The sequence below is a fragment of the Lepus europaeus genome, chromosome 3, assembly GCF_033115175.1.
Source record: "Lepus europaeus isolate LE1 chromosome 3, mLepTim1.pri, whole genome shotgun sequence".
Lineage (NCBI taxonomy): Eukaryota > Metazoa > Chordata > Mammalia > Lagomorpha > Leporidae > Lepus > Lepus europaeus.
Window position 1 is genome coordinate 7,309,554 of NC_084829.1, and position 26,262 is coordinate 7,335,815.

At 45.8% G+C, this 26,262-nt stretch overlaps 1 protein-coding gene across 1 annotated transcript in view; it reads right to left on the bottom strand.

Annotated features, from left to right (window-relative positions):
* Nucleotides 1-20,146, bottom strand: part of CAGE1 (cancer antigen 1) — a 32,920-nt gene extending 12,774 nt beyond the window's left edge. The window contains exons 1-7 of the mRNA XM_062187099.1: nt 20,127-20,146; nt 19,710-19,845; nt 14,033-15,091; nt 8,894-9,043; nt 4,681-4,791; nt 2,406-2,486; nt 2,070-2,177 (exon numbers count right to left, since the gene is read on the bottom strand). Coding sequence (XP_062043083.1) covers nt 2,070-2,177; nt 2,406-2,486; nt 4,681-4,791; nt 8,894-9,043; nt 14,033-15,091; nt 19,710-19,845; nt 20,127-20,146 — 1,665 coding nt within the window. The remainder of the gene's footprint in view (nt 1-2,069; nt 2,178-2,405; nt 2,487-4,680; nt 4,792-8,893; nt 9,044-14,032; nt 15,092-19,709; nt 19,846-20,126) is intronic.
* Between the last annotated feature and the right edge of the window lie 6,116 nt (nt 20,147-26,262).

A 26,262-nucleotide genomic window follows, 5' to 3' on the forward strand; every position in this document is an offset into this window, starting at 1 on the left:
TATGCACCAGCCCCCAATTTTCACTACTTCCTTTCCACGTGGAACCCATGCACAGGCACATGTGATTCCATGTGAGCAGCACTGCTGTCATGCTTCATGAGACATCTTGAGAAACATCCTCCCTCCTCCAAATGACTGCAGTTCTTTTTCTTTAAGATTTATTTATTTGAAAGGCAGAGTTACAAAGGGAGAGAGGGAGACACAGAAAGAGAGGGAGAGACAGAAAGAGTGAAAGTGAGCTACCATCTGCTGGTTGACTCCCCAAATGGCTGCCATGGCAGAGGCTGGGCCAGGCTGAAGCCAGGAATTTCATCTGGGTCCCCTACACGGGTACAGGGGCCCAGGCACTTGAGCCATCTTAGTCTGCTTTCCCAGGTGCATTAGCAGGTAGCTGGATCAGAAGCAGAGCAGCCAGGACTTGAACCAGTGCCCAGATGGGATAACAGCATTGCAGGTGGCAGCTTAAGCCACTGTACCACAACTGCCCCATGATTGCAAGCTTTTAAAAAGTTCCAGCTTAACGTATTTCACAATCTGATCTATGTTTGCAAGAAAACTATTAAAAATTGTGTTTCTAAAAGTGACATCCAGGATTCACATGTTCCACCAGCAGTTACCTTAATTTTGAAAGCAATTTTAGAAGAAAAGCTACAGAAATGTTTCCATCAGATAAAAATGCTAAGCATGACTTTCAGTAATCTAATATCTTAAATGCACTTAGTTGTCTGCAGTGACATAACACTAGAGACAGCAACGACAAAGCAAATTTGCTGTAGACATAGGAACTTTCTTTCTCTCATGCAAGTTAATTGGGGACAACATCAAGTCAGTGGTCTTACTTTTCTGACCATATACATTAGTTAAGGTCGGTAGTACAGATATTTTTGCCTCCATTTAGCAGATATAACCCAAGTGAAGCAAATTTGAACATTTTGTAAGGAATATGTCTATGTCTAGAAGGGGAAAGTACTGGAGTCCCCATTTACCAACCGCTGGTGCAGGGCTTTTTCCATTCCATTCCACTGCATCTTCTAACTACAGCCAGAGAATGGAGCTCACTCTCAGCTTCACACACTTCATGACAGTTTACTAAAGCAATGTGGACTTCTCATTTCCTGGTTTTCATTGTGGACTTCACGGGCACATTTTGAGTTTGTTTATTGACTTTCAGGATGAAAGTAATTATCCTTTTAAACCCACAGATTAATTTTGTATTTGGTAACTGCAGATTAAACAGCAGCAAAATGTTTCTTATAGAATAATACTGGGGGGGGGGGGGCGGCACTGTGGCATAGTGGGTAAAGCCGCCGCCTGCAGTGCTGGCATCCCATATAGGCGCTGGTTCGAGTCCCGGCTGCTTCACTCTGATCCAGCTCTCTGCTGTGGTCTGGGAAGGCAGTAGAAGATGGCCCAAGTGCTTGGGCCCCTGCATCCAAGTGGGAGACCTGGAAGAAGCTTCTAGCTCTTGGCTTCGGATCAGTGCAGCTCTGGCTGTTGCTGTCATTTGGGGAGTGAACCAGCAAATGGAAGACCTGTCTCTCTCTCTCTGCCTCTGCATCTCTGTAACTACCTTTCAAATAAATAAATAAATAAATAAATATTTTTAAAAATCAATTATGTTAATAAATATTTTTCATTACAGTGGGAGCCAGCCGGACGGTTAAATTGCTCTGTACCTATGCAGACACCAGCCCATCCTCTCATCTTCCCATTTTTCCTCCTCCGTCCACACGCCACCAAGGTCAACTGCAAGGGCACTCTCCCGGGACAGCCAGGTTGTGCACAGCTCCTGGGGTAGCACTTGCGCCCCTATAACCGTGCCCCGCCACAATGGAAAACTGCACACACCTTTTGATTTCGTCATTTTCAAACCAATAAATCTGATTACAGAAACCATATTGGACAATATTTAATGTTTCAAAACTTCAATGTTGTACCTTTAAGGCTGAATAATACAGTGTGGCCATTTTAATGAGTAAAGTTTTAGGAGACTAACAATTTCTGACACTTGTTCACAAAATAATGTTGGCTACAAAGATGACAGCAAGGTAACCAAAGGCCTCTCTTACCAAGTAATCAAGCTCCTCGTTCAGATTGTGGTATTTATCCAGTTTGGCTCCCAACAAGACAGGCAGATCTCTGACATTCTTGGCTTCATTTGAATCACAGCCTGTAACCTGAGATGCAATACATTTGTGTTCACTTTCAATGTTTTAATACTCCTTGCAACATTTGAGAATAAACACGTTATTGGTTTAAAGAGCAGAGATCTTCAGTGGCTGGAATCATAGAAGTGTAAAACCTAGAGCCAGAAGGATTTGCACAAATTTGCCAAAAGAACATAAACATCCGACATTGTATTTTTGCATGTTAAAAACTGTACGCACAGCTAATGTTAAACTCACCTCAAAAGCATGATCGTGAAATGCCTTCTCATTAGCAATTAACTCCCTGAAGGTTGTGATTTTGTCTTTATGTTTCAGTAGCTAAGGGGAAAAAAAACATTTAATATTTCAATATTTCAGAGGAGAAGACATGAAAACAAATTCTATTATAAGCATAATACAATTATCAAATGACACAGAATCCAATCTCTGGTTTCCAGAAGACACGGCGCCTGGTCAGAGTTCACACAGCAGGCCTAGGACTGCCAGGCCTGGGAAGGCCTGCCAGCGCGGCTGCCCCTTGACCAGTCCCTGGGCACTGCGACCGTGGGGGAGTTTCCACCATTCCCTGACAACCTATTCACCCAAAGTGTATGGGTTTGGAAAGCACTGACTTCCTTCTAGACTCTGGGACTTTAGGAACATGCTAGGCAGAGGGTATCTATGTGAACAGCTCCCAGTTAAAACCCAGGCATTGGGTCTGCAGAGTTTCCCTGGAAGACAACACTTCACAACTCACTGCTGGGGCAGTGAAGTGCCACCCACATGACTCCCCAAGGATCCTGGAGGCCTGAGTCCCATGTCCTCTGAGCTGTGCCCCACACGCCTCTCCCACGGCTGACCCTGGTTTGTATCCTTTAGCGGTGTTAAATCCTAACTGAGTGATGACGGCATCCTGACTTCTGTGAGTCCTTTAGCAAATCATCAAACCTGGGAGAAGGAGCTTATCCTAAGGATCAAATGTTACACCATCAGGCTGTTAACAATGCCTTAAAGGAAAAAAAAATAGCCAGTTCTGGATACAATGAACAATCGTTTCTTCTTTGTTCACTATTCCTTTTGTATAATAATAACATCTTAATGTATCAATATACAAATTTCTACAAGTATCAGTGAGGTAAAGTGTGCTGCACAAACTTTTTTTAGTTATTGAAAAATTCCAATATTTAAAATGAGTAGAGAAGGCCAGTGCCGTGGCTCAACAGGCTAATCCTCCGCCTAGCAGCGCCGGCACACCGGGTTCTAGTCCCGGTCGGGGCGCCGGATTCTGTCCCAGTTGCCCCTCTTCCAGTCCAGCTCTCTGCTGTGGCCCGGGAGTGCAGTGGAGGATGGCCCAAGTCCTTGGGCCCTGCACCCCATGGGAGACCAGAAGAAGCACCTGGCTCCTGGCTTCAGATCAGCACGGTGCGCCGGCAGCAGTGCGCTGGCCACGGCAGCCATTGGAGGGTGAACCAACAGCAAAAGGAAGACCTTTCTCTCTGTCTCTCTCTCTCTCACTGTCCACTCTGCCTGTCAAAAATTAAAAAAAATAATAATAAATAAAAAAAATTTTTAAAAATAAAATAAGTAGAGAAAAGGCCGAATGAGACTCCAGCTAACGCTCATTCAGCATCAACAGTTAACAGCTGATGGCCAATCTTGTATCATGTACCCTGCTCCCTTGCAGCCCCCTCACTGAATCAAACTACACACACTGTATCAGTTCATCAGTCTCTATTTCAGTAACTACACAGAAATTAACCAAAACAACACAAATGTCTGAACTTGTCTTTCCGGTAATATGTGTGGTGGGAGCAGGCTTCCTGGAGGTTTCTCTGTGGCCTGTGTGCTCAGGGTCCTTTTCCATGTTGTTAGGAGATAAAACAATTTCCTAGGGAACTGCAACACATGTTCCAGCTGGCCAGTTCACAGCTGCACAGAACTAAACCCGATAGGATCCAAGATTCCACATTTGCACAAGTTCTTATCCCTTTAGTCAGACAATGTTGTCACTTCTGTGTCCCTCTCAGATTAAACACGGCACAATGGAATGTCCTCTTTTCATCTTCCCTATGTAACGTACCCTCTCAGTTCCATCTCCCAAGTTTTATACCACCAGGCCAAGAAAAGAGTAATTGCGGAAAATCTGGGAACCTCTGTCTTTACCCTTCCACCCACCTGTGAAATGAAATGAATTGTTTCCCGTGTTTCCAATATCCCAAGTCTGAAATCACTAAAAGGATGTCAAACTATCCCTCAGGGCTCAATGGTGCCATGAAAAAGTGAAAAAACAAACAAACAAACAAACAAACAAACCACACCACATTTCCTGTAGACGGATGAGATTTTCCAGTGCTTAAATTAGACACACTATAAATTAAATCTGAACACTGTACTTGCTCAGTGAGGGGCATAGTAAAGCTAATCTGATCCTCACAAAAAATTCTTAAAAGAATCCAATTTTTAGGAGTTACTCTTTTTTTGAAATTTTCTTCATGCACTGATAGATTTTTAGAATTAAGAACAAGTACAGTACCTCTTTATCTAAGTTTTTCTTCTTAAGATGGAAGCTCTTCAATATTTGCAGCATTATATCACTCACTTTCTCACTCTCTTTGAAACGTCCAGCATGGGGATTGATGATGTCCTAGGGGTAACAGTTTGGGAAATGGAATTAGAAGATTTTCATGAAAAAAAAAAACCCATATAAAATTATTCGTGAGGTTAAAGAGGGGCAGGGGGAATATGCAAATGAAAGAAGTGGCCAAACTGAAGGGGGTCAGATCATAGTGTATGCCTGTCTTCAGCTCCTCCTCCCATGACAGCTCACAGAGGGATATTACAGGGAGACTTCACATTGATGCACACTGTACACAAGTTGGGACATACTAGTACAACTGCTGCCAAGGTGATATGCTTCTACAGCAACTCTGTAAGCTTCCACATTCACGTGTGCGCCCCACCCCCCTTAAGCTCATCAGTTTACAAATCCAAATTTTAGACAAGCTGCTACACCTGACCCCAGAGCAAGGGACACCCTCAACAACACAGAACTGCAGGTATTTCCAAGCTACTGAGAATGAAGGTACTAGCAACAATATCTAGAGGGCAAAAGAGCATGCATGGTCTTGTATCTCAGTTCTCCCATTTAACCATATGAGACACTTTAGACAAGAGACTCAAGTATTCTGAACCTTATGTTTTTAAAAATTAATTTGAGAGGTAGAGAAGGGGCGGGGAGAGAGAGACACCCCAGAGTCAGCTCCCAGCCATTGAAACATTCCCCAAATACCTGCAATGACTGGGGCTCGGCAGAGCAGGGAGCAGGAACTCGTCCAGGTCTCCCACATGGGTGACAGGCACCTAACTACTTGAGCCATCACCTGCTGCCCCCACAGTATGCATTAGCAGGAAGCCAGAACTAGGAGTGGAGCCAGGACTTGAACACAGGTTCTCTGATAAAGGACGCGGATGTCTCATGGGATGTGGGTGTCCCAAGCAGTGGCTTAACTGCTAGGCCAAACACCTGTCCCTTGAGCTCAATTTGTTTTCCATATTAAAAACAAAAAAGCTGAGTAATATAAAGAATTGTTTAAGGATTGAATGATATAATTAAAAAGTTGGGTACAGTAAACAATGTCTCCAAAGACAGGTCAGCAAGTCAGCAAATACTTGTTGAATGCCTGTTTGGAGTTTAACCTGGCATTAGCTACTGGGATGCAATATACCATGGCGGGTGGATTTCTAGTGAGGGTAGGAAATACAGAATAAGCAAAGAAATATTTGTTTGGGAGGCTGGTATTGTGGCATAGTGGGTAAAGCTGCTGCCTGTGATGCTGGCATCCCACATGGGCACAGGTTTATGTCCCAGCTGCTCCATTTCTGATCCAGCTCCCTGCTAATAGCCTGGGAAAGCAACGGAAGATGGCTCAAGAGCTGGGACCTCTGCACCCGTGTGGGAGACCTGGAAGAAGCTTCTGGCTCCTGGCTTCATCCTGGCCCAGCCCTGGCCGTTATGGCAATCTGGGAGTATGAACCATGGATGGAAGATCTCTCTCTCGATCTCTCTCTCTCTCTCTCTCTGTATAACTCTTTCAAATAAATAAACAAATCTTTAAAAAAAAAAAACAGAAATATTTGTTTGGGATGGGATGTGATCTACGATGAAGAGGGCTGACAACATACTCTACCTGTGAGAGATCTGACACAGAAGCAGCCAGCACATGCGACCAAGGGAGAGTAGCCACCAGGAACAGCAGAAACCCAAGCAAACACAGAGAGTGAGCACATGCTTGAAGGGGGTGGGAGGTGGGGGGAAGTGTGTAGCAAGTAAGACTCTGCACATTTAAATTTAAATTCAAATTCTAAACTTTTTTTTTTTGACAGGCAGAGTGGATAGTGAGAGAGAGAGACAGAGAGAAAGGTCTTCCTTTTTGCCGTTGGTTCACCCTCCAATGGCCGCCGTGGCCGGCGCATCTCGCTGATCCGAAGCCAGGAGCCAGGAGCTTCTCCTGATCTCCCATGCGGATGCAGGGCCCAAGCACTTCGGCCATCCTCCACTGTCTTCCCAGGCCATAGCAGAGAGCTGGCCTGGAAGAGGGGCAACCGGGAGAGAATCTGGCGCCCCAACCGGGACTAGAACCTGGTGTGCCGGCGGCGCAAGGCAGAGGATTAGCTTGTTAAGGCACGGCGCCGGCCTCTAAACTTTTATTTATTTATTTTCATTTTATTTGAAAGGCAGAGAGGAGAGAGATTTTCCACCTGTTGGTTTACTCTCCAAAGGTGCAACAGTTGGGATGCACCCAAGTAATGATTTAACCACTGCACCATATGCCTGGCCCTGTATTCACGTTTTTTAAAAAACAAAACTTTAGAGGCCAATGTTTGGCCTGCTGGTTAAGATGTGGCCTGGGATGCTTAAATCCTACAATGGAGTGCCTAGGTTCAAGACTTGGTTCTGCTCCTGAGTCCAACCTCCTACGAATGCACACTCTGGGAGGCAGTGGCCCTCATACTTAGGATCTTGCCACCCACGTGGGAGATCCAGATTGTTTCCTGGTTTCCAGCTTCAGCCTGGCCCAGCCCTGGCTGTGGTGGGCATTTGGGGAGGGAACCAGCAGAGGGAAGTACTCTCATTCGTACTCTCTCATGCTCTCTCTCTGCCAAATAAAAACATTTAATTAAAAAAAAAAAATCAGGTAGACACAGTCTGTGGGCTACCACTGTGTGACACCAGTATGAGTATGTATGTATGTATGCCAGTTCCACACACAACAAATGCTGGTGTTCAACAAAATTTAGCTAAAACAAAAGAGAATTTTCCCCAACTCACTTGAACATTTGCTCACTCACTGTATTTCTCGTATCAAGAATATGACAAATCTATGCCTCCAGATTTCTCTGATAAATGCACTTAAGATGAAAAGAGGGGCCAGTGCTGTGGCGTAGAGGGCTAAGCTTCCGCTTGTGGTGCTCGCATCCGACACGGGCACCTGTTCGTGTCCCTGCTGCTCCCCTTCCCATTCAACTCTCTGCTGTGGCCTGGAAAAGCAGTGAAAGACGGCCCAAGTGCTTGGGTCTCTGTATCCGCATGGGAGACCCAGAAGAAGCTCCTAACTCCTGGCTTTGTATTGGCTCAGCTCTGGCCATCGCGGCCATTGGGGGAGTGAACCAGTGAATGGAAGACCTTTTTCTCTATACTTCCCTCTTTCCGACTATAACTCTACCTCTCAAATAAATAAATAAATAATCTGGAAAAAAAAAAGATGAAAAGAAAAGTGTAGTAAGAGAACGGAGGGGAGTTAGAGAACCTAGGAAGTGTGTGTCCTCTAACATGCTCTCTCACTAAACGCTGTGCTCGCAAGCTCGCAGGGCGGCAGCAGCTATACTTCCCACAGCTGTGAGGAGGAAACCAACGCGGAGAAAGGTTAAGCTGTCTGGCCAGGTCACACAGCCGAGAAGTGGTGAAGCCGGGCATTTAACCTTGCCTGGTATGAACGTCATTTTGCACTGTGCTAATACACAGCTCCCCCTCCACAAAAGCTACTTCTCAGAGTTGGTCAGAGCCCACCAATGTGAACACTATTCCTAAGACTACTGCTCTGCCGCGCAGGAAGTACTAAAGGAAGGGGCTCACTTGGCATCTTTATGCCTATCTTGTTGCATCATCTTATATTTTACTTTATTTATTTATTTATTTATTTGACAGGCAGAGTGGTGAGAGAGAGAGAGAGAGAGAGAGAGAGAGAGAAAGGTCTTCCTTTTTGCTGTTGGTTCACCCTCCAATGGCTGCTGCGGCCGGCTCATTGCGCTGATCCAAAGCCAGGAGCCAGGTTCTTTTCCTGGTCTCCCGTGCGGGTGCAGGGCCCAAGGACTTGGGCCATCCTCCACTGCCTTCCTGGGCCATAGCAGAGAGCTGGCCTGGAAGAGGGGCAACCGGGACAGAATCCGGCGCCCAGACCAGGACTAGAACCCAGGGTGTCAGCGCCTCAGGCGGAGGATTAACCTAGTGAGCCGCGGCGCTGGCCTCTTATATTTTATTTTACCGTGGCCTTGGAAGAATTAGGTATTGAGGAATAAGAGGAAGCAGGAGGAAGGAGGAGCTGCTGGACTGGTTTAGCAGGCTGCTTTTGCTCTGCTTTTTCCTCCTCCAACTCAAGTCTGCCATCTTTTACCGTCTCTCTGGGTTCAGTCTAACCCCAGTATTTCTTCCCCCTCTACTAAAAAAATGTGGATAAACAAGCAGTTACCTGATATGTGAGAAGTCCTAACATCAGAGCCAGGAGGCTATGGATTTTGGAGGCCAGCTGCGAATTCCTCTTCACATCCGGAGGGTCCCGGCTCCCTTCTTCGTGAGGCGAGCGAGACAGCAACAAAGGAGAATGCAGCATCTTTGAATTCTACACGCACACAATTCAGATTCGTCACAACAAAGCACACCTAAGTGTCCTTCCAAGGCAAGTGCTGAATGCAAGATCATTCTCAAATACCTCAAGCAGCAGTTCTCAAATTTTTTGCCTTGGTACCCCTTTATACTCCTTAAAGTTACTGAGGATCAAAAACCTTTTCTTTAGGTGGATTATAACTATCAATATTTGCTGCATTAGAATACCTTAAACTATGTTTATCAATTTATTTAACACATAGTAAAGCTCTTATCTATCAACACAAACAGTTTTTCATCACAAAAATTATGTTGTTCTGGGGCTAATGTTGTGGCAGAGTGTTAAGCCGCCACTGTGACACCAACACTCTGTAGCAGAGTGCCGATCTGAGCCACAGCTACTCTGCTTGCTAATGTGCCTGGAAGAGCAGCGGATGCTGGTCCAGTACCTGGGCCCCTGCCCCTATTTGGAAGATTTTCTCTCTCTCTCTCTTTCTCGCTCTTTGTTTCTCTGCTTTTCAAAATTTTTAAATTATATTTTTCAAAAACAAAAAATTATTGAAAAGTGGCACTGTTTTACATTTTTTAAAAAAAGTTTTTATTTATTCGAGAGGCAGAGTCACCGACAGAGAGAGGGAGAAACAGAGAAAGGTCTTCCATTTGCTGGTTCACTCCCCAAATGGCCACAATGGCCAGAGCTGGACCCATCTGAAGCCAGGAGCCAGAAGCCTCCTCCAGATCTCTGAGGTGGGTGCAGGGGCCCAAGCATTTGAGCCATTTTCTGCTGATTCCCCAGGCCACAAAAGCCAGGACGTGAACTGGCACCCATATGGGATGTTGGCACTGCAGGCAGAGGCCCAGCACCAGCCCCTTGTTTTACATTTTTGCAAATATTTTTAATGCTGGATTAATAAGACACCTGGATTCTCTTTCCAAATGCCTGCAATAGCTAGTGGAGTCAGGACCAAAGCAAGGAGCCAAGAGTTCCATCTGGGTCTCCCACATGGCTGGCAGGAACCCAATTAGTTGAGCCATTTTTGTTGTCTCATAAGGTCTGCATTAGCAGCAAGAAACTAGACTCTGGAGCCAGAGCTGAGGAGCAAACCCAGCCTTCTGATATGGCATATGGATATCCTTAGCAGTATCTTAAACACTAGCCCAAATGCCTGCCCCAATCTATGGTTTAACAAGCTCTCCTCCAAATACGTTCAAATTTGAGAACTATGGGTTTATATCTTTCTTTTTTTTTTTTTCAAAGATTTATTTATTTAGTTGAGAGGAAAACTTACAGACAGAGGAAGGAAGAGGCAGAGGTCTTCCATCCACTCATTCACTCCCCAAATGGCCGCAACAGCTGGAGCTGGGCCAATCTGAAGCCAGGAGCCAGGACCTTCTTTCAGGTCTCCCAGGTGGGTGGCAGGAACCCAAGCACTTGGGCCACCTTCTGCTGCTTTCCCAGGCCATCATCAGGGAGCTGGATCAGAAGTGGACCAGCGGGGACTCAAACTGGTACCCCATGGGATACGGGCACCCAAAAGGGATGCCAGCATGGCAGGAGGATGCTTAACCTACTGCGCCATGTACATAATACTTTTTTTTTTTTTTTTGACAGGCAGAGTGGACAGTGAGAGAGAGAGAGACAGAGAGGAAGGTCTTCCTTCCATTGGTTCAGCCCCCATTGGCTGCTGCGGCTGGCGCACCGCGCTGATCTGAAGCCAGGAGCCAGGTGCTTCTCCTGGTCTCCCATGCGGGTGCAGGGCCCAAGGACTTGGGCCATCCTCCACTGCCTTCCTGGGCCACAGCAGAGAGCTGGACTGGAAGAGGAGTAACCGGGACAGAATCTGGCGTCCCGACCAGGACTAGAACCCGGAGTACCGGCACAGGTAGAGGATTAGCCTAGTGAGCCATGGCGCCCGCCAGCCACATAATACTTTAAGTCTTAGAGAGATCTTAGAACTTTTAAAACAGAAGAGAATAATATTTTCCCAGGAATCCTGAAAAATAATAGAATTACTTGCAAATACTTATACTGATCACAGATTCATCAGAGTTCAAGGAAACACACCAACTCAGTTCAATTATTACAACAAATATAAAAAGCTTACACATTTTTCTAGTTCAGATTAACCTTCTTTCTAAGCAGTCTGAGTTAAGATTTTACATACTGGCCGGCGCCATGGCTCACTTGGCTAATCCTCCGCCTGCGGCACCAGCACACCAGGTTCTAGTCCCGGTAGGGGCGCCGGGTACTAGTCCGGGTTGCTCCTCTTCCAGTCCAGCTCTCTGCTGTGGCCCAGGAAGGCAGCAGAGAATGGCCCAAGTGCTTGGGTCCCTGCACCCACATGGGAGACCGGGAGGAAGCACCTGGCTCCTGGCTTCGGATCGGTGCAGCGCCGGCCGTAGCAGCCATTTGGGGAATGAACCAACAGAAGGAAGACCTTTCTCTCTGTCTCTCTCTCTCACTGTCTATAACTCTACCTGTCAAATAAAAAAATAAAAATAAAAGATTTTAGATACTTTAAGGCAGTCCTACAAAACTGAGATAGATGTGCTCTGAATTGAGAGAATTAACACCTTCTTGGACATGTATACAGGTTCCTGGCTGCCAAAGAAGTCCTTTTAAAAAGTTTTATTTATTTGTAAGGCCGAGTGTCAGAGAGAGAAAGAAAGAAAGAAAAAGAATGAATTAATCTTCCATGCGGTGGTTCATGTCCCAAATGCCTGCAACAGCCAGAGCTGGGCCAGGCTGAAGCTAAGTTGAAACCACAAGAGCCAAGAATTCTACCTGGGTCTACCATGTGGTGGCTGGGACCAGTACTTGAACTATAACTTGCTGCCTCTCAAGTGCATTAGCAGGAAGTTTGATAGAGAGCAGAGGCAAGACTTGATCCCAAGCACTCTGATATGGAGTAGAGGTGCCCCAAGCTGATAACACTGATATTCAGCCTTCCCATTACACATACAGAAATAACATAGCTACAAATTGCAATGGAGAGAATCCTAATTTAAATGGCTTGGTTTGGGGTTTTGTCTAAATGTATCATTTTATAATGAAAGCACAAATTTGAAGGTTTCTCAAATACTGATCTGGGGGCTGGCGCTGTGGCACAGCAGGTTAACACCCTGGCCCGAAGCGTCGGCATCCCATATGGGCACTGGTTCAAGACCTGGCTACTCCACTTCCTATGCAGCTCTCTGCTATGGCCTGGGAAGGCAGTGGAAGATGGCCCAGATCTTTGGGCCCCTGCACCTGCGTGGGGGACCTGGAAGAAGCTCCTGGCTCCTAGCTTCGGATTGGCACAGCTCCGGCCATTGCAGCCAATTGGGGAGTGAACCATCTGATGGAAGACCTCCCTCTCTCTCTCTGCTTCTCCTTTCTCTGTATAACTCTGACCTTCAAAAAAAAAAAAAAGATGCCCACACCCCATTGAAAAAAAAAAAATACTGATCTGAGTTTCAGGACACAACAGCATAAGTTGGTAATTTTATTCTTCAAATAAATAAGGCATAATTGATATGTGTATTAATGCTGAAAATATATTTTATCAAAAGAATAAATACAAATATTTGGGTATACATTAAAAGCTAAGATTTAGCCATCTCCTTTTACAAAAAAGGCTACAGGGCAGGGGATTTCTGCTGAAGACCAAGGAACTAAGGTGATGCTACTTCTTTTTTTTTTTTTTTTTTTGACAGGCAGAGTGGATAGTGAGTGAGAGAGAGAGAGACAAAGAGAAAGGTCTTCCTTTACAATTGGTTCACCCTCCAATGGCTGCTGCAGCCAGTGTGCTGCCACCGGCAACACTGCGCTGATCCGAAACCAGGAGCCAGGTGCTTCTCCTGGTCTCCCATGGGGTGCAAGGCCCAAGCACTTGGGCCATCCTCCACTGCACTCCCTGGCCACAGCTGAGAGCTGGCCTGGAAGAGGGGCAACTGGGACAGAATCCAGCTCCCCGACCGGGACTAGAACCCGGTGTGCCGGCGCCGTAAGGCGGAGGATTAGCCTAGTGAGCCGCGGCACCGGCCGCTACTTCCTTCTTTAAACCACACACTGCCAATGACTGAGCAAGGACTTCCCTAAACAGCCCCAACACGAGGGACCAGAGGACCTTCTCTATGTCACGCCAATGTAATTGCTAGGAAAGCAGAACAAAAACGAGTGATCTTTTCCATTCCACACTGCCTTCTCTGGCCACACTCTAACCATCAAGTGCCCTTCCCAGGGAATAAAGCTGAAACAAAAATTCCAAGTTAATATTGGCAGAAAGCCCCAATTCTGATTATTGAAAAACACTTAAGTGGTAGAGGTATGCCTTGAATTATGTAATCTTCAAAAACATTTGACAAAACCCATAAAAATTAAGGTCTATGGTTGTGTTGCTGCTGGATGCGTAAGGCAACTCTGCTACCATTCGCTTCCTCCAGGGCCACAAGACTCTTGGGTGTTGTTCCTCCAGAACTGAGAAGGTATGGCAGATTCACAGACAACTGGAACATGGAGCTAAGGCACATTTTATCCTAATTCAAAACCATAAGGATGCAATTATATTATTAAGAGTAATTGTTCAATAGATTGAGAGCTATACTTAGAGACCATTTTTCAAAGGTAACTTTTAGAAGTACCCAGGTTGGGGCTGGTGCGTGGCGTAGCAGGTAAAGCTGCTGCCGGCTGCGCCAGCATCCTACATGGGCGCTGGTTCAAGCCCTGGGGAGTGAACCAGTCTCTCCTTCTCTCTCTGTATAACTCTAGCTTTCAAATAAATAAATAAATCTTTAAAAAAAAAATACCCAGGTTAACTATCCCCTATACCAAAATAGACCCAAGAAACCAGGGATGGCTGTTGTTTAACAGGAGTGCCCACGAATGAAAACTCCTCCAAGCCTCTGGCGCATTTTCCTTCCTGTATATACTTCCTTTTCAAATTAGTAAGTTTTTCTGCAAACAATTACACTCAAGTGTTACGTCCAAATACGCAGCGACCATTAGCAGAGACTGCGTCAATACCTTGGTGACGTCTGGCTCCACGACTTCCTCCAGCTGCTCCTTCAGCTGAGCCATCTCATAGTTAGGGACACGGTTTTGCTCCTGGCTCCTTGCCACCTGCTGCTGCAGTTTCGCATTCTCACTTTTCACTTCGTCAACCTGCTGTTGAAGATTTGTGTTCTTAGCTCTTTCATTTTCACACATGAATTGCAAATATTTAACTTGGGTAACCGATTTCTCAAGTCTAGATTTCAATTTCTGTCTTTCTTCCATGTTTTTCTTTTTGTGTTTCTGGAATTCCTCCTGTAAAGCCAAGAACTCTAATTCTTGGGTCTCTTTTTCCCTTTTCAACAGGTGCAAGGCAGAGGGGGTGACCTTTTCCAGTCCTTCTCTGGGCTGGGGCAACCTCTGGACTCCTTCTTCTTTGATGCCGAAGACTCTGTCCGTCTGTGTCCCCTGATTGACAGATACACTTTTTTTCTGCAATTCAGTAATGTAGCTTTCCTGTAAGTGAACGAAACTCACCTTGATCTTTCTGACTTCAAGCTGCAAAGCTTCCTTCTCTTTCCTGGATTCCTGAAGGTGTCTTTGTGTGTCAGCTAAAGTCTCTCGCAAATTCTGCAGTGTCCTGTTAGCCTCGTTCTTCTCTAGGATTATGCTGTATTTGTCTTCGATTAATTCTTCAATGTGGCCCTTCAGCTTATTTATGATGTCCACAAACCCTTGCTGCTTAGCAGTCTTCACCTGTAATTCTTTGACCTTCTTCTCCAAGTACAGGTTACTACACTGGAGGTCTTGGATCCGCATCTGCTGCCTTCTGTTGGTGTGTTTCAGTTTCTTTAACACTTCGTTTAAAGCCATGTCCTCTTCCAGGGGCTGCAGGCTCTCGAAGCTCTGCTCCTTGTCTGGCGTCCTGCATTTCTGCCGAGCTGCTCCGTCACGCCAGGAGACGTCTGCTGGGGGCCAGGTTGACGCAATCTCGGAACTCCCCATGCTCTCCACTGTGACTTCCTCTTGGGGATGGACTGACGTCTCAGAAATCTCCCCAAAGTTCTGTATTTCTTTTGAAGCAACTTCAGTCTGTAAATTAAATAAACAAAAAAGATCATGAACTTTGGAGTCAGGTGGAGCTGGCCTGAATTATTTTTTTAAAGGTTTATTTATTTATTTGAAAGACAGAGTCACAGAAAGAGGTAGAGCCAGAGAAAGAGAGAGGTCTTCCATCCGCTGGTTCACTCCCCAAATGACTGCAATGGCCAGAGCTGAGCTGATCCGAAGCCAGAAGCCAGGAGCTTCTTCCGGGTCTTCCACATGAGTGCAGGGGCTGAAGGACTTGGGCCATCTTCCATTGCTTTCCCAGGCCATAACAGAGAGTTGGATTGGAAGTGGAGCAGCTGACACTCGAACTGGTACCTATATGAGATGCTGGTACTGCAGGTGGTGGCTTTACCTGCTACAGCTGGCCTTGAATTCTAGGTTCCTAGTTTGGCTTCTCAGCTATACAGTAAAAATACCTACTTCCAAAAGTAATCACTTCACAGAATTTAATCCCTAAGAACTGCTGAGTGTAGGCACAGCACCTAACAGCACAGCAGAGCACAAACATAAGTATATTATAAAAGATATATCATGTTCAGTGTGACAAAAGAAAAACTAGGGGCTGGGGCAGGTGCTGTGGCACAGCAAATTAAGCCACCAACTGCAGCGCCGGCATCCTATATGGGTGCTGGTTTGAGTCCTGACTTCTCTGCTTCTGATCCAGCTCCCTGATAGTGTGCTCGAAAAAGCAGAAGTCCTTGGGCCCCTGCACCCAAGTGGAAGACCAGGATGAAGCTCCTAGCTCCTGACTTCAGCTTGGCCCAGCCCTGACCATTGTGGCCATTTGGGGAGTGAACCAGCAGAAGGAAGATCTCGCTCTCTCTTTAACTCTGCCTTTCAAATAAATAAAATCTTTAAAAAAAAAAAAAGAAAGAAAGAAAAAAAAAAGAAAAAAGAAAAGTTAGAGGCTGGTGTTGTGGCACAGTGGGTTAAGCCACTGCCTTCGATACTGGCATTCCAGGTTGGAATGCTGGTTCAGGTCCCCGCTAATGCACCTGGGAAAGCAGCAGAGGACGGCCCAAGTACTTGGGCCTCTTTACCCACATGGGAGATCCAGATGGAGTTCTAGGCTTCTGGCTTCAGCCAGGCCTGGCCGTTGTGGCTATTGGGACATGGATCCAGCAGATAGTCCTCTCTCTCTCCCTCCTTCCCTTTTTCTAACTCTGCCTTTCAAATAAATGAATGAATCTTAAGAGGAAAAAAAAAAAAAAAGAACAATTAAACTTTACTGCTGTCATCATCTATCACGCGCTTTTGTGGACACACAGGGAACATTTTCTTTGACTTCAAATGAATTTCAACAAATATATGAACCAGTCACCCTACAGACTTCAAGGTCTCTTCTGAATAAAAATGTGAAATTCCTCACTTAGCTATGACTCCTTTGAATGGCAGAATGGCAGAAAAACAGGCCTCATGATTGACTTCATGCCCACAGAACAGGTTTTGAGGGTAACTTGATAAAGGAGAGTTAAGTATGAGAGCCACTGAAATGAGTATGTTACCAAAAATCTAGCGAGGGACTCCTATAGCGGGAGGCTGTACTGTACGGTGTCTCTAGAATTTAGATTGGGCCCCTCATTTTGACATTGCACTGCTCTAGGATGGAGCAGCCATCCTTACCGAGGCCAACAAGGCCCTGACATCTGACCCCCGCCACCCCTCCATCGTCGTCCACTCCACCTCCTGCTCCCTCCTCCCAGGCTCCCTGCACACTGGGCTTCCTTCAGTCCTATGCTCCTTCAACTGCAGATTTTGCAGATGTTCGTTCTGCACGGAAGGTTCTTCCAGCCATGGCTGCCTAATTAACTCCTGTCCATCCTTTATGGCTCAACTCAATGACCAGTTCTTCAGGGGAGCCTCCCCAGATGCCCTGACCAGGGGCAGTATCCTCGTTACAGACACCCATTCTACTTCTATTCACAGCACTGTCAGAGCTCTGAGTTCACATTTTGTGGTATTGCTTGATTAACATCTATCTCCCCTGCTGGGATGTTGTTTTCATGAGACCAAGAACCATGTTTTTTATTTTTATTTAACCATTATATAACGAACCCATAGCACAGAGTCTGGAACTTAGTAGATGCCTGGAAGTATCTACTGACTGAAAAAACATGACTAAATGCAATGGAAGTGGAAGGACGTCTTGGGAAACCCCAATTAGGCAGACTTTAAAATTTTTTTAAAGATTTATTTATTTGAGGGGTAGAGTTACAGACACAGAGAGGGAGAGACAGAGAGGAAAGTTTTCCATCTGCTGGTTCACTCCCCAAATGGCCGCAGTGGCCGGGACTAAGTCCATCTGAAGCCAGGAGCCAGGAGCTTAGCCTATTACACAACAGAGCCAGCCCCTAGATTGTAAAATTTTCTTTGTTTAAAGGCAAAGAGACACAAAAAGAGATCTCCCCTCTGATAGTTCACTCCTCAAATGTCCGCACAAGCTAGGGCTGGGTCATGGTGAAGCCAGGAGCCAGGAACTCCATCAGGTCTCTCAAGAGAGTGGCAAGGTAGGAAGCACTTGAACCATGATCTGCTGCCTCCCAGGGTGTGCATCAGCAGGAAGCTAGGATGGAAAGCAGACCTGGGACTCAAATACAGGCACTCTGATATGGGTCTGGGAGTCCCAAGCAACAGCTTAACCCCTGTGCCCAATGTCCACTCCCAAGCTGATTTTTAAACTGCTATTTTCCACTCATCAACATGAGGAAATACGGTTATTTCTCTTTTTAAAGGTAATTTACTTATTTTTCTTTATTCGAGAGAGAGTGAGTTAGTTCCCATTCATTGGTTCACCCCCCAAATGCCCACAACAGCTGAGGCTGGGCCAGGGTGAAACCAGGAGTCAGGAACTCCATCTGAGTCTCCCATATGGGTGTCAGGAACCCACATCCTTGCGCCATCATCTGCTGTCTCCCAGGCTGCATATTAGCAGGAAGTTGGATAAGAGCAGAGTCAGGATTCTGTCCCAGACACTTCAACATGGGATGCACATGCCCACGTGCAGGCTTAACCTGCGGTACCACAATCCAGTCCTTAAAGCTATCTTTTCAATACTGCCATCTATTTCCAAATGCAAGGTATCTGAACTTTCTGAACAGCCCTTATATGCATGGATTTTAAAATATCTTTGCAAGAAAATAAACTTATCTATTAGCTGTACTTTCCATAAACTTTTTGAAGCCCCCTCATAAATGAACAGAAAAACTTCTCAAAACTGTGAGTAAAACATAAGAGGCAGAAATTTTCTCATTAAATACACATTGAAAAAGTATCACTTACACCATTCTTAGATTCTACCTGTTCACTCATATCAATTCTTAGAACTTTTCTGTTTTTGCTCAGACCACCCAGAATTTATACTGTTAGTATCTTTGCTGCTCTTAGGATACTACATATGTACCCAGAATCATTAAATTAAAATACAATGTGAGGGGCCAGTGCTGTGGCATAACAGGTTAAGCTGCCATCTGCAGTGCCGGCATCCCATAGGCATCGATTTGAGTCCTGGCTGCTGCACTTCCTATCCAGCTCCCTGCTAATGTGCCAAGGAAAGCAGCAGAAGATGGCTCAAGTGCTTGGGCCCCTCCACCCATGTGGGAGAACCAGAAGCTGCTCCTGGTTCCTGGCTTCAGTCTGGCCCAGCTCTGACTGTTGTGGCCATGGGGGAGTGAACCAGCAGATGAAGACTGACCCCTCTCTGTCTCTCCCTCTCTAACTCTGCCTTTCAAACAAGTAAGTAAATATAAAAAAATAAATTAAAAAATATAATTTGATACTTTCACTTTGGTAGAAAAAAATTAGCATTCTTTGCTTGTCAACAGAAGTCCAACATAGAAAATCTTAGTATTCTGTCTCATAATTTAATCACCACTCCCCCCCACCCCTGCATTCCTGCTCAATCCTTCCTTTCCTAGACACTCCATGAGTTCCAGCCACTTGGAGTGAACAAATACAAAAACCTATTAAGTGCAAGGTGCCAGGGCCGGCGCCGAGGCTCACTAGGTTAATCCTCCGCCTGCGGCAACGGCATCCCATATGGGCGCTGGGTTCTAGTCCCGGTTGCTCCTCTTCCAGTCCAGCTCTCTGCTGTGGCCCAGGAGGGCAGTGGAGGATGGCCCAAGTGCTTGGGCACCTGCACCTGCATGGGAGATGAGGAAGAGGCACCTGGTTCCTGGCTTCGGATTGGCGTGGCTCCGGCCGTAGCGGCCATTTTGGGGGTGAACCAATGGAAGGAAGACCTTTCTCTCTATCTCTCTCTCACTGCCTAACTCTGTCAAATAAATAAAAATAAATATATCTTTTAAAAAAAAGTGCAAGGTGCCATGTGGATGCTGTGGACCACCAAAGGATGAGTAAGACAGAGTTCTGGTCCGCATACAGAAACTACCATTTGGTAGTGCCAACCACTAGGTATGGATTTGATTTTATCAGGAAAATCTACTTGAATTAAGACCCCAGAATACATTTTGCCCAGAGGAGCAAACTGATTAGAATTTAGTGCTACTTGGAAGTCTTGGATTGTGTTCATGTATGATTTTCATGTAAAAGGCAACACATCTCTTAGTGGTCCACAACTGACAGTGACCATCAACCATCTTACCTCCTGTGTTTTATCATTGGCTCTCAGATCACACCAGCTACAACTACCCTTGTTGTAAGACGGTTTCTCAACTTTATAGGGTACGTCATCTTCACAGAAGCAGCTTTGTGGTTGAGGATGGAGGGGGGCAGATCCCCTGGCAGTACAGGCAGTCAGGGACTTTTCTGTGAAGTCCCAGGTCTCTCCATTGCAGTAGATCAGAGCTGGGCTGCTGGGAGATTGTCTGACACACTCATTAGCAAACGGGCCATTATCTGTAGAAAGGCTAGTTTCCACTGGGTTTTCTTCCTCAAATGAGTCTTGCTTTATAGAAATCTCTTCTACGTAAGTGTACTCATGGCTTTGCGGGTCTGGCTTCTTGGCATCAGAAAAGCCTTCCATCAGATGCTGAGATGTCGTCATTTTCTCATTCGCTACCTCTGCCCAGTGAACCTCATGGAGGGGATCACATTGTTCCAAGGGAAAACTGCTGGTATCAACTGGCTGGACTTGCTCATTCTCTGAGTAACAACCTCCAGTGTGACTGCCTTAAATAAAATGAGAAAGAAGAATGAGCTGACTACAGATTTATGTGGTAATAGTTACAGTTATGAAATAAACTTGCAGCCTCTTAAGAAGCATGAATTATTTCAACCTTATTTGCTGGAGGGATTTCAGGATAGCTTTGTGCTGGCAAACACCACAAAGCAATTTTTGACACGAGGGAAAGAAATCCCCTACTATAGGAAAGTTTGTTATACACCGTTATGGTGAAACACCAGTACAACAAATTCAAATATATCTCCAAAAGTCTAACATTGACTATGTTTTTTAGATGCAGTAATTATAAAATGTTTCAAAAGGATACAAAACCAGAATATAAAGGTAAACACACATCAGCCTTGTTCAGTCTCACGACTCTATGGTATTGGTTTTGTTGTTATCCCTTTTACACAGATACGGAAACTGAGGAATGAGAAAGGTTCAGTCATGCCTAATGTGATAGAGTTGCTAAGCATTGTAGCTGAGATCTGAAAACACTACTTCTACCTGCTATGCTACACTTTTTCTTCAACGTAACAAATTACCCAGAGTTAATGTGTACCAGAAATTCAGAAGATAAAAACAAATGTTAGAAAATGAATTTGGGCCGGCGCCGTGGCTTAACAGGCTAATCCTCCGCCTTGCGGCGCTGGCACACCGGGTTCTAGTCCTGGTTGGGACGCCGGATTCTATCCTGGTTGCCCCTCTTCCAGGCCAGCTCTCTGCTATCGCCCGGGAAGGCAGTGGAGGATGGCCCAAGTGCTTGGGCCCTGCACCCGCATGGGAGACCAGGAGAAGCACCTGGCTCCTGGCTTCGGATCAGCGCGATGCGCCGGCCGCAGCGGCCATTGGAGGGTGAACCAACGGCAAAAAGGAAGACCTTTCTCTCTGTCTCTCTCTCTCACTATCCACTCTGTCAAAAAAAAAAAAAAAATGAATTTGGACAGCGTCTTAAAACCTTGGGATTAGACTACATATCATCACCCTCACTCCCAAGTCCACACTGATTTTCACACAGGATTCATTGTTTATCAGAGCAACCTCTAAAAACCTAGCTTTGCAAACCAGCCCTCCTAGAAAGGACTACAGTATGGATTACTAAAATAGTGAGCCACTTGAACTGGAAGCTGTAGGGTCTGACAGATGTCTAGTGTGGTTGTTTCTCTCAAATCATAAAATGTGTCTAGTTAAGCTGCAGCCTGCAATGCCAGCATCTTCTGTGGGTTCCAGTTTGAGTCCCGGCTGCTCCACTTCTAATCCAGCTCCCTGCTACTAATGTGCCTGGGAAAGCAGCAGAAGATGGTCCAAGTATTTGGGCCCTATTTACTCATGTGGGAGACCAACTGGAGTTCCAGGTTTCTGGCTTTGGATTGGCTCCAGCCGTTTGGAGAGTGAAACAGCAGATGAAAAGTATCTCTCTTCCCCACTGTGTAGCTGCCTTTCAAGCAAATAATCTTTTAAAAAAAAGTTTCAAAATGCCCAGCAGTACCCAAGGTGAACTATGACTACATTTGTACTGCTTTAAAATATTACATAGCCAGCACTATTTACTCAAAACACAAACTTTTTATTTCTTTTCTTTTCTTTCTTTTTCTTTTTTTTTTTTTTTGGACAGGCAGAGTTAGACAGTGAGAGAAAGAGACAGAGAGAAAGGTCTTCCTTCTGTTGGTTCACCCCCCAAATGGCCACCATGGCCGGCAAGCTGTGCTGATCCGAAGCCAGGAGCCAGGTGCTTTCTCCTGGTCTCCCATGCGGGTGCAGGGCCCAAGGACTTGGGCCATCCTTCACTGCCTTCCCAGGCCACAGCAGAGAGCTGGACTGGAAGAGGAGTAACCGGGACAGAACCCGGTGCCAGCGCCGCAGGTGGAGGACTAGCCTAGTGAGCCGCGGTGCCAGCCCAAACTTTTTATTTCACTCAAAATTTTTTTAAAAATTCTTCTCATACCAGTTTTTTTTTTCTCAAAGATTTATTTATTTATTTGAAAGTCAGAGTTACACAGAGAGAGGAGAGGCAGAGAGAGGGAGAGACAGAGAGGGGTCTTCCATCTGATGGTTCACTTCCCAGTTGGCTGCAATGGCCGGAGCTGCGCCGATCCGAAGCCAGGAGCCAGGAGCTTCTTCCGGGTCTCCCACACGGGTGCAGGGGTCCAAGGACTTGGGCCACCTTCTACTGCTTTCTCAGACCATAGCAGAGAGCTGGATTAGAAATGGAGCAGCTGGGTCTTGAATGGGCACCCATGTGGGATGCCAGTGCTTCAGGCCAGGGCGTTAACCTGCTGTGCCACAGCACCGGCCCTTTTCACTCAAAAAAAATTTTTTTTTAAATTTATTTATTTCTTTGAAAATCAGAGTTACACAGAGAGAGGAGAGGCAGAGAGAGAGAGAGAGAGAGAGAGAGAGAGAGGGGTCTTCCATCAGCTGGTTCACTCCCCAGTTGGCTGCAACGGCTGGAGCTGTGCTGATCTGAAGCCAGGAGCCAGAAGATTCTTCCGAGTCTCCCACGTGGGTGCAGGGGCTGAAGGACTTGGGCCTTCTTCCACTGCTTTCCCAGGCCATAGCAGAGAGCTGGATAGGAAGTGGAGCAGCCAGGTCTCAAACTGGCGCCCACATGGGATGCCGGTGCTTCCGGCCAGGGCGTTAACCTGCTGTGCCACAGCGCTGGCCCCTTTCACTCAAAATTTTTAAGACTTAGCCATGTGAAAACATGAAGATGTACTTCATTTTACTGAAGATTACACTTTTGTTCCTCTTTGTTGACTATTTAACTTGCTTTTTTTTTTTTAAAGATTTATTTATTTATTTGAAAGACTTACAGAGAGGCAGATGCAGAGAGAGTGAGAGTCTTCTATCCACTGGTTCACTCCCCACATGGCCGCAATTGTCAGAGCTGTGCAGATCCGAAGCCAGGAGCCAGGAGCTTCTTCCAGGTCTACCATGCTGCTGCAAGGGCCCAAGCACTTGGGCCATCTTCTACTGCTTTCCCAGGTCATAGCAGAGAGCTGGATTGGAAGTCGAGCAGCCACGTCTCGAACTGGCGCCCATATGGGATGCCAGCCTGCAGGTGGTGGCTTTACCACCGGCCCCTTTAAGTTGCTTATTTTGCTGTTACAAACATATTGTAGGAAACATCCTTTTTCATGTTTCATGTAAATCAATATAAGAATTTTCGTCTAGGCTATTGTGTATCTAGAAGTGGAATTGCTGGATTATAGAAAATGCCTATTTTCGGGCCAGTATTAAGGCACAGTAGGTTAACCCTCCGCCTACAGCGCCAGCATTCCATATGGGCACCAGTTCTAGTCCCAGCTGCTCTTCTTCTGATCCAGCTCTCTGCTATGGCCTGGGAAAGCAGAAGATGGTGAAGATGGCCCAAGCACCTGGGCCCCTGCACCTTCTGGGAAGACCTGGAGGAAGCTCCTGGCTTCAGATCAGCTCAGCTCTGGTCGTTGTGGTTATTTGGGGAGTGTACCAGTGGAAGGAAAGACCTTTCTCTCTGTATCTCCCTCTCTGTCTGTAACTCTACCTCTCAAATAAACAAATCTTAAAACAAGAAAATGCCTATCTTCAATAGATAGTATAAAATTATTCTCCAAATGACTGTACCAATTTACTTCTACCAGTAGCAAAACAGTTCTTTTGCTCTACATTCCTCCCAAACATGTCAAACTGACATACATGAAATTGTACTTTATGGTCATCTTTTTAATGAACATCCCTTCACGGACCTAATGGTATTGCAGGTTTCTTTCCTGAAATTTGCCTGTCAACCAAGTGTACAATCTGTCTCACACTCTGTTACGGACTGAACTGTGTACCCTCCAAATTCATCTGTTGGTGCCCTAACCCCCACATCTTAGAAATGACTGTATTTGAAGACAAGGCTTTTAAAGCAGTAACTGAAGTTAAATGTGGCCATCAGTATAGTCCCTAATGCAGTAAGACCGATCTCAAAAAGAGGAAGAGATACAAGGCAGGTGCACATAGAAAAGGCATGTAGGGCAGTGGAGGATGGCCCAAGTCCTTGGGTCCTGCACCCCATGGGAGACCAGGAGAAGCACCTGGCTCCTGCCATCGGAACAGTGCGGTGCGCCGGCCGCAGCGCGCTACCGCGGCGGCCATTGGAGGGTGCACCAACGGCAAAAGGAAGACCTTTCTCTCTGTCTCTCTCTCTCACTGTCCACTCTGCCTGTCACAAAAAAAAAAAAAAAAAAAAAAAAAAAGAAAAGGCATGTAGGGACATAGCAAGAAAGTGGCCACATGCAAGCCAAGGCAGGCGAGGCCTTGGGAGAAGCAACCCTGCCAGACACATTTCTATGGGTTAAGCCACAGTATTTGGTGTTTTGTAATGCCAGCCAAATTAATACCTACACTTTGCCTGTTTTCCTATTATGTGTCTTTTTCTTATTGGAGTTCCTCATCTCGGACATCAATTATTTGTTAATTATATACACAGCACATATTTCCTCTTAGTCTAAGGTTTGCTCTTTTGACATTGTCCATTGACCATACAGGTGTTTTTTAAATGTTAATGTTGTCGCATGTGCTGATGATGGTGTGTATTTTTATGCCCTAAGAAATCTTGGCCTTTCTTGTTATAAAGGCATTTTCTACATTTTCACTAAGAGAGAGCCTCGCTTCACATGGAGGCCTTTACCCATGTGGAATTTACCTTTTTTTTTTAAAGATTTAATTATTTATTTTAAAAGAGTTACAGAAGAGAAGAGGGAGAGGGAGGAAGGGAAGAAAGGAGAGAGAGAGAGAGAAGGAGAGAGAGAGAGAAAATGAATCTTCCATTGGCTGGTTCACTCCCCTGATGGCCACAACAGTCAGCACTGGGCCAAGCTGAAGTCAGGAGCCAGGAGCTTCTCCCTGGTTTCCCATGTGGGTGTCAGGGGCCCATGCACTTGGCCCATGTTCTGTTGCTTTTTCCCAGGCAATCAGCTGGGAGCTGGATCAGAAGCAGCGCAATGGGGACACAAATCTGTGCCCATATGGAATGCCAGCACTGCAGGAGGCAGCTTTACCCACTAAGCCACAGGTTCTAATCATTTCCTACATTCAGAGAGCCAACTGTTGTGGAACAATCTTTAGACACAGTATTCTGTTTATTCCAAGGGATGTGACCCTTCTGCTTGCAACACATTGTTGTAATTACTGTAACTGTATCATAAATCTTTTTTTAAAATAAATCTTATCTTGCAGGGCAAGTTTTCATGTCTTTTTTTTTTTCTTCTTTTTTCAAGATGTACTGGGTATTTTTTTCCAACTTCTTTCATTTCTAAAAGAGAATGTTAGGGTCAACTTAGGGTAAATGAAACTACATTAATTCATACACTTGAGGGAAACTGGCATCTTCACAATATTGAACATGAAACTTTTTTTATGTCCTCCCAGAAAATTTTATACTTCTTTTCCAAGGAAATATTATTATTATTATTTTTTTTTGACAGGCAGAGTGGACAGTGAGAGAGAGAGAGACAGAGAGAAAGGTCTTCCTTTTGTCGTTGGTTCACCCTCCAATGGCCGCTGCGGCTGGCGCGCTGTGGCCGGCGCACCGCGCTGATCCGATGGCAGGAGCCAGGTGTTTATCCTGGTCTCCCATGGGGTGCAGGGCCCAAGCACTTGGACCATCCTCCACTGCACTCCCGGGCCATAGCAGAGAGCTGGCCTGGAAGAGGGGCAACCGGGACAGAATCCGGCGCCCCGACCGGGACTAGAACCCGGTGTGCCGGCGCCACAAGGTGGAGGATTAGCCAGTTGAGCCGCGGCGCCGGCCTAAGAAATATTATTTTTATATTCAAAGATTTATTTTATTTGAAAGTCAGAGTTACAGAGAGGGTGAGACAGAGATATACACTTGCTGGTTCACTCCCAAAAGGCTACAACAGTCAGGGCTGGGCCAGGAATAAGCCAGGAGCCAGGAGCTTCTTCCAGGTCTCCCACATGGGTACAGGGCCAGAAGCACTTAGACCATCTTCTGCTGCTTTCCCAGGCACATTAGCAGAGATCTGGATCAGAAGTGGAGCAGCCA